The 16123-nt window shown below is 40.5% G+C and overlaps 1 protein-coding gene across 1 annotated transcript in view; it reads right to left on the bottom strand.

Annotated features, from left to right (window-relative positions):
• PLCB2 (phospholipase C beta 2) overlaps positions 1-16123 on the bottom strand; it is a 453229-nt gene that overhangs the window by 335783 nt on the left and 101323 nt on the right. Inside the window, exon 2 of the mRNA XM_069208592.1 lies at positions 14768-14845. Within this exon, the coding sequence (XP_069064693.1) occupies positions 14768-14845 (78 nt within the window). The remainder of the gene's footprint in view (positions 1-14767; positions 14846-16123) is intronic.

The raw sequence follows: 16123 nt of genomic DNA, 5'->3' as shown, positions 1-16123 counted from the left end.
GCCTGCTTGTGACTTATAGTGTGTGCGTATAGATTCCCACAAATGTTCTCGAATTGCCAGAAAGATGCCAGACCCAGAAGTATGAAAGAGGAGGACACTATAGCACCAAAGATGCCCAAAATATGTGAGGAATTCGCACTTATGCAACGTCCAACCTGAGCCAGAAATAGGTGACATCATGCCTTGGGTGACATAAGTTCAGGCAGGATGGAACTGGCCGGGGAGATCTGTACAGAGGATGCGGATCCTAAATGAAAGACAAATGAGAAAGGGGGCATAGTGGTGTATCTGACTCACCTTTAGTCAACTGCCAGACGCTCCCTGCTCCTCTTACTCACTCTTGCTGGTTCCTGCTTTCTACCTTTCAGACAGTTTTTCTGTCTTTCTCTTCCTCCTTATTTATGATTTGTGTGTTTTACCCTCTTGTGCACTTGGTAAATATCTGATGGAAAATAAGTGTTGTGTCCTTAAAAGTAAGTGCTGGTTGCTACCATCAGTAACCACTGGCTCAAATTAAGCACTGCTTATGCCCCACGGGGCACTGCAACTCCATGCTGAGGGTTGGTATCTTGAGAGATGTGCTTCTTTGTCATTGGCCACTCACAGGCAGTCAGATATCCTTGAAAGAGGACATTCTCCATGCGTCATGACTGACAGTTCCAAAAATCAACGACGGTAATGAGGGTGCTCTAACATCTGTATTACACACCCAAAAACAACAGGAGAGTGGGGCGGCCTCCTTGCCCCTCTCTTTCTTTCTCTATCATGTATTTATTGTATAACCTCTGCTGAACCACTAAAGCTTCTCTAGACAGACCTACAAATATACTAAAAAGGTAAATTAGGCACGAGATTCATCTGGTTTACAGCCTTGTGTTTGAGCAAGGGACATTTTAAGTGGCCGTGCTACTCATTTGAAAATTCAGGCATGCAATGTGTAAATCGTAATTTGAAATGCAAATTGAAAATGAGGTTCCCTTGAAAACATGATTTACCTACTGAGCAAGCAGCTCACATTATGCCGCATCCAAACAAAAGCACCTGGCTAGAAACGAGATCAAGTGCATCAAATCAGTATTTACCATTTTTCAACAGCGCTAGTTGGAACACAAACCTTCTCTAAAAAATGTGTTAAATCTACCGGTACCAGGACACTGAAAGCAATAAAATAATTTGTCAAGTTAAATCATTGTACAAAATACACATTCACGAGAGGCCGGAAAAATTAAATATTCCTAAAACCTCCCCCCAGTGGATGGAGTTGCTGGAATTTGTGTCTGAAACTGCCAGGTACAGATCCAATGGCAATGAGCACTGGTTAACTGCACCATTAGGAAAGCAAGGCCCAGATGTATGAAAAATGTCACACAACGCAGTGCAGCAAGTCACCGTGCTGAGCTGCGGTGCGTGACAGGCAGAGGGCAGGAATGCTCCATATTTAACGTTATATGGGTAACTTCTGCCCTATCCTTGCACTGGTCCTCCATGTGCAGCCTAGCTTCAATGCAGGCACTCTTGCGTCATAGTGCAAGTGTACCTGCTTTGCAAAGAGGATTGCTTTTGTGCAGGGAGGCATTCCTTCCTGGACAAAAACAATCCTTTCAGGCTTATTCCTCTTTCTACGCGTGCTGCGTTCTGCTGCACATGTAGAAAGAGTTAAAAACGAAGTGAAATAAAGAAATTTCTCATCATTATGCTTTCCCTAGGAAGTCTTAGCATTTTGACACATTCCCAGGTCTACCACTCATGGAAAATCTGGGAATGTGCCAAATCCATTGGTGGGTGTGTAGATACATCCACAATCCATCCATGGAATGCCTAGATGGGTCAAAGTAACACAAGGCAGAATTACTCCTGATTTATCATGCCACACGGGGCTATGCAAGGTGGCCTCACATGGCCTGGTAATTCTAATTCTAGATTTTGCGTCACCCTTTGTCCCCTTGCGTGGCACTAGAGTTCCGCAGAACCGTTGAGAAATATGCATCCAGTAACTGTCAAGAACTCTTAGTTAAGGGTCAGAGACGACCCAGACTAGAGGCTGAAAGAGAAAATACAGAAATAGGTGGAAAGCAGATCCGGGAAAATGTTATCAACAGAGTGAATCTGGCTTCAAACATGAACGGGTACAGGATCTGCATTCTGCAGGGGACATCCCAGAACTGGCAAAAAATGCATTGAGTACTTGGCAGCTTGATGCCAGAGACACCAAAATCCCCAAATCTGTAAAAACAGTGTGAAACTGTTAAACTATATGCTACACCAATAAAACATCATGGTTTTGTACTGTGCTGGACTGGAAAGTGCAGAAGGGGCTGATACATCGATGAGAAAGGATTTATACGTTTTTGGTTCATTGAAGCACCACTTGAACTCTTTGGTTCACATTTTGCTAACTTATTTGGAGTGGGAGAAATCAGCCTTATGTGAACATTAAGAAATTATAGTATAGAAATACAATATTCACACATTTACAATAAAAGTAATTTTAGGTGGCCACGCTGAATTTTAAAAAATAAAAATATAACTCTTACATTCTTATGTAGATACAGGCGTGTTTTCGGGTAAGGGTCAGTGTGACTGGTTTTAAGGTTCACATTAGAATTAGTGATAGGATTAGGGCTGCAGTAATTGAACTAGGACAAGGTAATTGTTAGATTTAGCGTGAGTATTAGCCCCATGGCTAAGGATGAGTTGATACAATGTTTTAGTAATTATCGCAGTCTATATTATTGATTTTTATTATGGCGAACCTAATGCAAAATTGAAAAAAGTTGTATTTTTTATTATATATTACTTGAATTCAAGTTTATTCTGGTCACACCCGACAAAATAAATACATTTGACTTTAAAACAAGCAAAAAATAAGTATTATAAAATACAAAATATGACTAAGTTTATAATCCAAATTCTAATAAAACATTCGGTCAAAAAACATTAGTTCACTCCGTCATTATTATTTATAAAATTAGGATTGTGATAAAACAGTTTAGACAATATAAATAGCAATTTATTTAAAATGACAATCCAAACTTTTTCCTAATTAACCATATGGCACATAAATATTGGCTAACACCCCAAACAATACCATGCCCCAGATCTGATCGCTAAATCCTATAGGCCTCTCAGTAATATCCCACTCTTATGTTATTACATAGGGGTTTAATCCAGGTTTGTCGCAGCTTTTTATACCTGGGGCCAAAACTAAAACATGTTTTATAACATCATTTGCATAGCCGTAAAGCTGGCACGTTGACAAAGTGGGCGAGAGGGACTTCCACTAACAAATAAATGTGTATACTAAGAGAGTTGCCAGTCTAAATATGACATACAATGTGTGTGCTAGTGATGGTTGGATGTCATCCATATAAAGTTCTTTCCCTAGGGATTGCTTACGATCTAGGAAGTCCTCCATCTTACTCCCTGGTTTAGCCTTGTGATGAAATTAGAGAGCATTCCTCTGCCAAAAGGCCGTAATTACTCTGCACTTTGCATTAGGGTGCATTGAGGAGGGGTTTATCCAGTACTCTCCCGAACCCAAGTCGGTAAGATGATGCTTAACAAACTTAAACCATGGCAATGAGTGTGCTTTGCTCAATCACAAAACTTTTATTAACCTCTAATCCATGAGCATCACAGAACTCAATAAGTTTATTTAAGAGATTCTGAAAGCCAGTTGCCGTTCGTCACAACAGTAAGGTATCATCAGCAAAGAGCATCGCTGGAATAGAAGAAACAGCTAGATTTGGAGAATCATGAACACACTCACACAGCATTTTAACAACATCATTTATATATAGAGAAAAGAGTGATGGCGCAGGAACGCACCCTCGCCGCACTGGAATGCGTTTGGTCAAGTTGCCACTCATCCCCCACCTGACTTGGGCAGTGGTGTTACTAAGGAGTCTTATGAGGACATCTAGCAAATTCGGGCCAATGCCCATCTTGGCCAGAGTAGAACACAGGAGCTGCCTTGGAACTAAGTCAAAGGCCAGCCTTAGCTCTACTAAGGCCAAGTAAAGATGATCCCCACCCACCTCAGGTACTTAGACAGAATGAGATCGAACCGGAAAATTTTATAGTTTGTACTCATCCTTGGATGGACCCCACCTGCAATGGCGAAAGAATAAAAGTGTAATTCATCCAGTGCTGTAACTTTTCTAGCAACTGACGGCAGAAGATCTTGTGAAAGTAGTCATTTAAACTAATTGGGTGATAGTTATTTGGGATATTTCTGTCTTCTTTTTTATAAACAGATATAGGGGGTCATTCTGACCCCGGCGGGTGGCGGGAGCCGCCCGCCTGGAGGGAACCGCCAGAATACCGCTGCGCGGTCGAAAGACCGCCACGGGTATTCTGGGTTTCCCACTGGGCTGGCGGGCGACCGCCAACAGGCCGCCCGCCAGCCCAGTGGGAAACACCCCTCCATGAGGATGCCGGCTCCGAATGGAGCCGGCGGAGTGGAGGATGTGCGACGGGTGCAGTAGCACCTGTCGCGAATTTCAGTGTCTGCTAAGCAGACACTGAAATTCAGGGTGGGGCCCTCTTAAGGGGGCCCCTGCAGTGCCCATGCCATTGGCATGGGCACTGCAGGGGCCCCCAGGGGCCCCACGACACCCCATACCGCCATCCTGTTCCTGGCGGCCGAAGCCGCCAGGAACAGGATAGCGGTATGGGGGTCAGAATCCCCGTGGCAGCGCAGCAAGCTGTGCCGCCATGGAGGATTCTACAGGGCAGCGGAAAACCGTCGGGAGACCGCCGGTTTTCCCTTTCTGGCCACGGCTGAACAGCCGCGGTCAGAATACCCTGTGGAGCACCGCCAGCCTGTTGGCGGTGCTCCCGCCGACCCCGGCCCGGAATCAGGCCCATAATTTCTTCATTATTCTGTGTTTCTGGTATTTCCCTCCTGCAACTATTTCACTGGTAAGACAGTTTATATAGGGGACCCAAACAAGTGGGTCTGACCTGTACAAATCCCCAGGGATTCCATCGAGCCCTCGGGCTTTACCCAACGGCATAGCCCGTATAGCTCAAAGGGTTTCCTGAAGCAAAAAAGTGGAGTGAATTAGCCCCAACATTAAGGTCTGAATCATGCTCAAGAACTACTGATCCGACCTCTTTTAGCCCTTAACTGAGAGGGGCGTAAATCTTAGAAAAATGTTCAACCCACTGACAAGGTTGGACTACAAGCTCTAAAGGACTGTTGGGTCTGGGGCAACTATGAGCAAAAATGTGCCAGAAGGTCTTAGAGTCATTACAACGAGTGGCCACAACAAGGTCCATTCTGCTTTCATCCACCCAAAGCTATTTATGTAAGGCAATTGTCCGTATTTTGTACGAGCAGCGTCCCATTTTTAATTGCCTTAATCAGTTGCCCCTTGGCCTCTCGACACTCCTGGCTGTACCACTTGTGTGAATGCGATGAGGGGATTTTCCCCCCACAGTCCTTCATACAATACTGTATTAAAGGCACAAATAGGGTTGTGTGCTGATCAATTACTGATGGATTATCACAAACATCATCACTGGGTGGGGTCCAAAGGATGTTAAAGGCATTATAAATACCAGTTAAAATGTCCCTATTTAAACTCAGTTTTGCCCATTTAATCAAATTCCTATCATTCCTTAAGGATAAGCTAGTTTCAGATTTCGGACCCACAGTTACAGGATTCTCCAAAAAAAAGCTTCTTGTCTCAAGTTGCAACCCATTATGATCACAACCTGTTCATCTAGTGATCACACAATCCTGAGCAAAATGCCAGAGGTGAAGCTCAAAAAAGAAATAATCAATATTACTGGTCATGGATCCACGCTCAAAAGTGGGGACACACTTCATCTCTGAAGAAAACCTTCCATTACAAGCACGTATACCGTAATTCAGAGTTTGGGTGAGTACCTGGACAGCTAAAGCTGGCTAGATCAAAAAAGGTTCTGTCCCTAATGCGGGAATTCCTCTGGCCTCGTCCTTAATGCCAAAAATTGTCGCTAGACCCTCTAGTGGTTCAAAAGTAGTATTAAAATCACCCATTATTATAAGATGGTGATTTTCCATCCTGTTACAAAAATAATGGTCCGGCATCACAAGTGTTGAAGCTTCCCTATTACGTTGTTCAATGCAATTGTATACTTTAATGTGCACCCGGGGGCGCATTCTGCCTCTCAGGGACAATTCCAAGATGTCTTTACTCTTCAAGTCCAATGTTTTAATCTCTAGGTCCAGCATGTACCTAACCCAGATTAATAATTCTCCGGACAGGTACCCTCTCTTAGAAGGAACTGCCTTGATACTGTAATTCGAATATCCAGGTCTATCGTGTTTTTCCAGGGCCCAAGTTTCTTGAAGAACAATTAGATCATACTTATCAATAAATGTTCCCCACTCTGGGTCAGTGATTTTCTCCTTTAGGCCTGCTATATTTCAGGACAGTAACAAAATGGACCCCTCCCATTTCTGCACAATTTTGTGCAATTGAGGCTGTGGCTGTACAATACTACTACTAGTGTCAGGATGGAACCAAACTTGTTGGACAGGAGGATAGGGAGAATAAACAACAGCAGTATCCAGACCTTGGGGGAGGTAAGTTTGTTTACAACCAACTTTCTTACAACCTTCCTCACCTACTACAATCCCCACTAGTCCCATCAATCGACCTGTCTTGAAGCTTCCACATACATCCAGCGGGGACTAGGTCAGAGCAACTGCAGTAGCTCCCAAACCATCAGCCTTGACTCTCAAGATCAGAAAGACAATGAAACCTATTCATAACTGGAACAGTAAAGTAGCTTGTGTCAGCCTTCGGGCACAGATCATACCATCTTCTTACATTCACTAGTGGCCTGAGGCCCTTAAATTAGAGTAAAAAAAACAAAACAATACTCACTATTATTCACTGTTGTCAGCCAAGACATTCTGATTTTATTAAAACTTTATGTATAGCGACTATCAGCCAGTCTGCAACATATGTTGGTATCCTATTGTTTCATTCACATCTTTCTTCTGTACAATACATCATATACTATGTGGCAGTGGGTCAGCCCACTTCAGCCATTGGCTAACTTCACTATGCCTGATAGAATTCTGTCTTTTCACACGAAACCCAATCACACTGTCTCAAACTAAGTACTTTTCTTAAGTACCAGAAACTACTACAGTACCGTGTGATTTTTTAAACCAAAAAATATTTTTGTCTTTATACAATGTATTTTTAGATTGTTGAGGGCCCAGCAGCTTTGCCAAACATAAGGGTCTGTTGAAACCATGAAAAAAACACAAAAAAACAAGCACTGACAAACAGAAAAGGCTAGTGACGAACAATATACATATTGACTTTGCCAATGCTTGTTCTTCACTGCATTTCTGAAACTCAAATCTTGAGACAACTTCGACACATGCTGCACTGGCTCTAAACTGCCTGGTTCTCTGAGATAATCCAATTTCTTTACAATAAAGACTAAAGATTATGGGCCTGATTACAACTTTGGAGGACGGTGTTAATCCGTCCCAAATGTGACGGATATACCACCTACCATATTACGAGTTTCATAGGATATAATGGACTCGTAATACGGTAGGTGGTATATCCGTCACATTTGGGACGGATTAACACCGTCCTCCAAAGTTGTAATCAGGCCCTATATGTCTTGATGGGTTGTATTGAAAGACGGTGTCTCTCCTTTGAGTGATCGTTTATCCACTGGCATCAGCAGACAGGAAAGCAGTGAAGAAAAGTGTTGGGTAGTCTATCGTTCTTAGCTTGAAGGTGTTAATTGGTGACACTGTCTTAAGCCAAGGCACCAGCTGTTCCAGTGAATGGGTGGCAGGGTGAAAAAAGAACTGGATTGCAAGCTAAGGCAAGGACCATTGGATTGGAAAGGCTGTAATTGGCTGGCAATCAGAATTGAAGAGCAGGTGTATATAGCAAGGGATTAGCTACACATGGTGGTGGAAAGCTGGAGGAAACAGGAATGAAAACTAGAAGAATGCTGTTGCAGTCATCCAGTTTGACAATTCCTAAAACACTGAAATGGATTCTGGAAAAGAGCAGCAAGTAGTATACAGAAGTGTTGGCTGATATGATGAAAGTGGACAGCCATATTGTGCTGCCAAAAAACAATACGAATGGCATAAGTAGGTACTAGGACATGGAGCACGGGATGCATAAGCTGTAAACACTTTACATCACATTAAATCGCTAGTAGTTTGCAACGAGAATTCAGAGAGTAGATAAGGGAAGAGGGGAGAAGCAAAGGTATGTGCACTAAGCAAGGTGGCATTAGAAGAAGCCAAATGTTTGGGTGTTTGTTATTGAGACATAGACATTGGTGCAAATCCATGACTACAATTCTTTGTAGAAATGGATTTGTGTAAAAACCACATCCACAATGCGGGGAGCTACTCCCACCTGTATGCCACAACCTAGTGTACTGCTTCACTGGCAAAGCACCTACTCTAAAATTGACATACAATCATCTTTTAAAATGTTTTTTTGTCCAAATATGGTTCAAAGATAGAAAGGGGCTTGAGTGTCTAAAGCTGCTTTAGCTTCAGTCCTGACAGATTAATGGACATTTATTGCCTGAACATTTCCTTCATGTACTGTCCAGTGCCTTTTGTCATTTCTTCTGGTTTAGCCCAGCAGTCAGGACATCCTGTAGTTTGCAGCTCAGGCCTTAGTGCATCGATTGGAGTCCCAGGACCAAGCAAAAAGAGGCGGTGCAGGAAAAGGTTCTCAGCCTTGGCTAACCCTTTTATGTTTTTATAGCCACAGAGTTCTGCCCAGTGCAGGCCATACATATAAGTCCTTAGTAAATTGGTACAACATTTACCCAGGGCCTGTAAATTAAACACTACTAGTGGGCCTGCAGTACCTATAGTGCCACTCACCTAAGTAGCCTTTTAAAATATGTCTCAGTCCTGCCATTGCAGTCTGTGGGCAGTTTTAAACTGCCAATTCAACCTGGCAAAATAAACCTTCTGCCAGGTGTAAATCCCATTTTTCTAATGCATGTAAGTCACCCCTAATGTAGGCCCTAAACAGCCCATATGGAAAGGTATGGTGTATTTAAAAGGTAGGGCAAGTGTTTCCAAGTTGTACATGTTCTAGTAGTGAAAAACTCATAATAAAGTTATTTTTCGCTACTGTAAGCCCCACCTCCCCCATAGGATAACATTTAGTTATCTTATTACATTTAATAGGTACTAGGGTTTGATTGGAAATATGTAGAAAGTCAATTTGGTCTCAAAAGAATGGTAAGAATGGTAAGTTAAAATCTTCCTTAAAGGTAATGTTGGATTTGAAGTCACAATTCTGAAAATGCCATGTTTAGAAAGTTGGCATTTTTGCTTGTCCAACCATTTTATGCCTGTAGCCTGTGCCCTTGGTCACAACTGGGTGTAGATTGTAGCTGCCCTTTGTGTATTCTCCCAGACAGTGAGACAAAGAGGTACTAGGTGCTGGCAGGATGGGCCATTCTGCCAGGATGGGAGGGGCGAGGCTGTTCCCTGTCCCAATCAGTTTATTTTTATAATCTGGTTTGAAACCTAAATCCAGTATTAAGGATGAGCAAGGGTCTCAGATACATGTTAAATGTAATAAGTATATATGTGAATATCTAGGAGTCTATGTTAGAGTAAGATTTCATGACATTTAGGGCCTCATTTGGAGTTTGGTGGATGGTAGACAAAACTGCTTTGGAGGTCTGGGCATCATCTATGGTTGCTGAGTCCCATTCTTACAAATTGATAATTTGCTGTTGGTGTGTTGGTCCTTTTTTGCAGATAGTACTGTAGCTAACAAGGTGGGAGCAGTTTTAGCAAAAAGACACATTAGCTTGCCACCCACCATGTCATAGTGGAATGAATGAGAAACTGGCATGTTTTGACGCAAATGAAGTTTTTTTCTGGGTGCATGGGAGACACTAGAAATGACACCGCGGACATGGCTTTAAAAGCCCCAGCCTAAACAGGGTCAAATAGCCCTTAAATTGCTCCACCCTATCAACTGTGATTTTCTACCCTGCACTCTCCCCTTCTCTCCTCCCCTGTTTCCACCTGTTCCACTCTGCTTCTCGAACAAAGTGAAGAGAGTTATTTCCTTGTTCTCCCACTTTAATGTACCTTTTTTTACATTTCAATATATTTCTGAGGGCCATTGTCACAAAGCTATTCGCAAAACTAAATTCAACATGGATGTGAAACTGGCTTGGTTAACAAGTGCACATTTATCTTTAGAAGTCGGAAAACATGGATTTACAATCATAAAAAATATATTCACCCCTACATTGTTGGGTCAGTAATCTTTCATAGGTGGAGGGATAGAGAACAACCAGAAACGTACATTTGTGGTTATTCACAAACTTTTCCAAAGTTCTAAGACCAATTCCCACCTAGGACAGAGAAAAATATTTACTTGTATCAAGGTTAGAAATCCTCCGTCAGGCTTGTAATGGAAGGAGAAAGCTGTCAAATTGGTATTGCTGTAGAGTAAGCAGTTTTGGCATGGCTCCCTCAGGAGGGATAGAAAAAAGGATATGCGTAATGCACAACAGTTTTGCACTTACACATGCATAAATGCACTTGTGTATGACTAAAAAGGAATTTCTCAAATGTAGCCCAAGAGCACTAGAGTGCACCATCTAAGGTTTGCACCTTCCCCTCCATTCTCTTGGAGTATGTTGGGACTATATGAGTAAATTGTTTGATGTGATTGTGCCTTGAGCCCTGAATCTGAGACTTGTCTCCTCCAGAAAGTGGAAATGAATGGTTTAAGACTCTCAATCCTGAAGGGCAAGATAGCAACACATTTGTCTGAGTCAATTATCGAGGGCTTCCAGGAGAAGAGAGTGATGAAGATAAAATTGCGAATCAAAAGTCACTTTTTTTATGTCCATCACTGTAGAAAGTCCGGTGCCCTAGGTTTAACCTGGTCTACTACATATGCCATTAGAAGAAGGTGAGATGATATTATCCCGGCATTCCTTATTGTGCATGTAAATCCATAATCTCGGAAGCCTAACATCATCTCTGGATTGCCCAGTACAGGAACAATACAACCCCTTAACCCCATTAGTTAGGTAAATGATCTTCTATTTCCAAACATCCTCTCCAGCATTTGACAAATGGTTTGTTTGAGGGCATTTTATGAGACTATGCATGGTATAGCACCAGTTAAACATAGGTTTGTATTAGGTTTTTCTGTGTATTATGCTACATCTCAAGCTTCTCATGATAAACCCTCTTATCCAACACTTCCAGTATCTATGTAACGCCTTGACCTTTATCTGGAAGTGTATAGAGACATGAGATGAGGTTGTTTGATGCCCTAGAGGATTTGACAAACTGCTCCAAGACAGTGAGGTTTCTAATCACATTTCTTAGAAATCCTATTCCCTTTTTATAGAAGACCTGCATGATTATGTCTTGCTTTGGGACTTTATTGCAATTGATTACACTGCTCTGTTGTCCTACTTTATTTACCTATTCATCAAGTTCTAGGGAGTTATCGCGGGTATACTATGTTGCTACACTTGTAACTGCTAGTTTCATGAGTACAATTTCTACCTACAATATCTGTAGTGGTCTTAAATACGAGGCCATGGGCAAGCTTACCCCTGAGTACAAACGTTATGACCCCACACGTCCTTGTTCTGATATTTCTTTCCTTCTGTTAAAGTTATAGTATTATTACTTAATCTGTCTGGTCTTTGAACATCCACTCATTAAGCCCATATTAAAAGAGGTCCTTCTCAATGTGCCACCACAGGAGATATAACTTGTGCCTGATTCAAAAACGTCATATTACCTACATTGGCTTCAGTGATCTCTCCTACTAAGGATGTTCTAGTGAATAGATACTAGACCATTGACAAAGTAATGCGGAAGTCAGAGAAGAATGTTCAATGCCTTTATTCATATGAAAAAGTTGCCAACTGTCTATGAGCATGAGCTCCAGAATAACCCCTCTGACAACTTTGAACATCAACCAGTACAGTGACTTCAGCCAGCCTGGGCTTTGTATTATATATTGTGTTGTGGTATTTGCAATTCCACTTTTACCATTGTGAGAATGGTCCACTGTGTGCCGTGCAAAGTACTGTTGGCTATCAAGGCAGAATTTATTGAATTCACCATATAAGACAAGGAGCTTCTAGACAGTTAATTGTAATGTGGGATACGCGGAGGAGCAGGATACGAGGAGAGATGAGAATTGTGGAAGGGGGTGTGATGGGCAACTTCAATGTTTACCAAAAGATAGGCCTACAATCGACCAAAAACAGGAGGAGGGTTGGGTTCCTTCATGGGGTCTGTCAGACAGGAAAGGGTTAGGTATGAAATATTAGTACCAGTTTAGTGCCTATTTTGTCAGAAAGGCCCTCTTTAGATGAGCAAAGTAATGTGTCAAGGGTAAAAGAATCAGAAAATAAATTATTTGCAAATAATCTAGACATCAGTTGTCTTCTCCTACTAAATTTTTTAAAACCAGTAATCTATCTTTTTTTCTCTGCCTTTTCCGATGAAAGACCATTCAGTAACATTGATTTTTCACAGGAATTGAAAATGTTACATTATGTCTATTCCTAATTTCTAATAAAATTACTTTCCTTATTGAGAAGTTGTGGCCTCAACAGCAACAGTGGCACATGTTGAGGAGAAAAGATGGAATTTATTCTAGTACCACAGCTCAGCAACTGTCAGTTTCTCTCAAATCTTCACAACCCGACATTCTAGAAGCGTTTGATGGGAAGAATTCATCATACAACTTTCGGTACGTAATACGAGGAATAGAAGAATATAGAAGCTGTTTTTATTCTCTGGGATCATTCTTTAATTACCTCACCTGGAGATTTCACTGTAGAGTGTAATTGATAAATTCTATAATTTAAAACAATATTATCTATTTTCAATAATTTAGTTCAAAGTGCTTCTGTTCACCAGTTAGATGCAAAAATAATTTTTGGTGACACATAAAACATTGTTTCTGAGGTATGCCTGCCTGTTACCAAGACAATATCTTTTGCGCTCATCACAGAAAAATAAGCCCTGCTTTGATAGGAAGAAAAAGGAATCCCACATGTTCTGAAGTCGAAGTCTCCAGGACTTATAATAGTTAAGAAAGCAAAGTTATCACAACTCAAAAAGTTCAAGCACTATGACGTGTTCAGCGGAATGGAAGTTTACAGGAACAGCCCCACTTTGCAGAGATGCATGTCTACCCTGCATTTGAAGGGACTAGATCCTGGAAGAAGTGGCTTGGCCCTTCATCTGTAACTGACTCTTTGAGTGATAATAGCCCTTCATGCCAAGTGACAATAACTTTTAGTATTTTGTGCTTTGTATATTTGAAATATGTGATTGGATTAACAATGCATTGTCTATGGGTGGGAATAAAGCAGCCTGTTTGTTGTTTCAATACAGCTTTATTCATAAGGGGTAACCTACAAAAGGTGACAATTCTTAGAGTCAATGAGATTCATTCACATGGTTGTTAATTAAGTTGCTGATTAATAGAACAACAGATAGTGTTACATGTTACTTCAGAACACCTCTTCAAAAGGTGTCTAGGAAAGCCACGTCAAGAGCAGTAGAGGAATCTAAAGTCGGTATGAAAATACTTAGTACAGTGACCAGCGAGACGATATTCAGAGATCTAAGCAGCTTTGGAAGAGTACGAATTTGAGCTCTCTCTTGATGGCACTATAGTAGGTTCAGCAAAGGCTAAAGTAACAATTGCTATCTTCAAGATTCTACTTGCAACCCCCGTCAACTAACTTGAAACCTCTCCGTTGTAACTAATATTAATGATGACGTTCTTAACAACATGTGCATAGTCTTTGAAAGTGCAGCTTGGGTTTTTGTTAGTGCCTTTAATATAGTGTTGTTTATTACAGAGCTGTGATCTCAAATATTCATTATGTATTATTTTACAAATGCAGAAAGGATCACAATTGGGCTATAATTCCACTAATAGATCAATTAATTAAATGAACAAAGGTAATGAGATATCACTTCCAGTAAAGCCATCTCACTTCAAGACACATCAACTAAAGAAAAAGGGCCAGTTTGGTGAATTTGTGCCAGCGTGACTTCCACAATTTGTTACTTTTTATACTGCACTTCTTGTCCCAGTGAAGGTATCCTCAGAAGAGGTGTGAACATTGTCCTTGTTTGTATAATGGTATCTGTACAAACCAAAAGCCTGTTAAGTTGCAGCTTATGCTGCTGTCATATTTGCGTTTTCTTCAGCAGGTTTTGTAGTCTGTTAATTTCCTATGAAATGTGCCAGATGTTTGAGAAAATTATCTCTCCCTTTGTCTCTTTTTCTCTTGCTTTACACCTCTCTTTCTCTATCCTTCCATTTCTCTCTTTGGCACTTGTTCTCTCTAGCTATTTTTTCTGTGATTAAGTTCTGGAGATTACTTAGACTTTGCAGGAGTGAAATGTAATAAATTATTCTCTATGATTTTACTTTGTAGAAATACATTGAAACACTACAAAATCAAACATTATAACTTCCAGATATTTTCATCAAAAAACTTCAACACGTCTTTTTCTCAAAGGCCCAATTTCATATCACTCTGGAGTCTTCTAAAAGATATCCTTCACATACCTTGCAAATTTACAATTAGAATTTGGAAGTGTATTGCTTATGCTCTTGTGCAATGTATGTTTAAGCATATTTCTTTGCATTTTGTAAAATAAAATATATAAAGTATAAACAATAAGTAAACAAAGCATTCTCCCTTCTAAACATGTATGTCTGTATCTTACCTTGCTCTGATATGTCCAGTACAAATAATAGCCCTTTGGATCCACCCGCAAAACCACTGGAGATGCAATAGATGTTTCCTGAAATAAAAACAAAAACACAAAATTGTCAGCTACTTATTTGGTTCACTTTTGATTTCTAATATACTGGTTTCCTAGCTCTCTTTTAACTTTCTGTTTTACCTAATGTCTTCCCTCTTTGCATACTCTTCATCAAGCATTACATATCCAACACACAGACCATGCACTTATTTTTTTGAAACAGTATATACTTCATTTGTTTATGTAAAATCCCTTATTTGAAGTTTTAATGGCTTTCATACAATTAAATCAAAATGTTTTCTATGGGATCACTCTAGGACATGTTTTCGTTTAGGGGGAATACAATTTTATCCATACATCCATGTATCCATTTATACATCTATAGCCATGCATACAGCATGATGAAGTCATTTGAAAGTTCGAACTCATTTAGGAGTGATTTGGAAAGAGACAGGTGTCAAAAGGTATAAGCAGATGGTGTTTCAGAATGAGACAGGTGTCAATATTTTATTGAAAGCCTTTGTTGTTATTGATAAGGAACTTAGAGAAAGGGAATTCTAGTACACACAAGAACTGCTGGGATTCTTTTGACTATATCAGCCTAAAGAGGGCAAAGTGAGTTCTGTTGTGTTGCTCGTTAATGCTTGTCAGTAATTGTAACAGGTATAATGTCTGGAGTTGTGTTTTTTCCCAGAGTATAACTTTATCATGCAAAAAGTAGATATTCAATTATAGTATTTAAGACTGTGAAATCTTAAAATTGACTCCCACCTTCAGACATGGGCTTTCCATAAACTGTAGAGATTCACTTTAACAGACTGAGCTAGGTTTTATCACATAAAAGCTATGAAGTGGAAAAGTAAAATTTGCAGATTACCATTTGTTAATATTTCTAACAAAGCATGGAAAATGTTTGCAAATATGAGCAAAAAAGTAAGACGCATACATTCCAAATGTTATTGGAAAATAAAGCAAATTGGGAAACTAGATGTAAAAGGCTACATTGTTTATATGAGTAGCATTTCCAACCAACAGCTTAAATATGCAGGCTACAATTCTGAATACAAACATAATTCATTGCATTTTTACAACACGTTTTCTGGCCAAGTCAGTATTAAAAGGAGCCATTGATCAAATTGCACCATCTATGCTGAAAGACATGGAACTTGGCCTTACTTGTTTTAGCTGGTATGAATCAGGAAAGGTCTTTTATGGAAAATGCTAGTTCCTCTCCAGGGATCGAAAGGAAGAAGTGCCAAGTATTACAGGATTTTAGAGCTACGAATGGGGTAGTCAAGTCAAAGTTGTTTCTTGTCA

The sequence above is a fragment of the Pleurodeles waltl genome, chromosome 9, assembly GCF_031143425.1.
Source record: "Pleurodeles waltl isolate 20211129_DDA chromosome 9, aPleWal1.hap1.20221129, whole genome shotgun sequence".
NCBI lineage: Eukaryota > Metazoa > Chordata > Amphibia > Caudata > Salamandridae > Pleurodeles > Pleurodeles waltl.
This window is presented reverse-complemented; position numbering and strand designations above follow the sequence as displayed.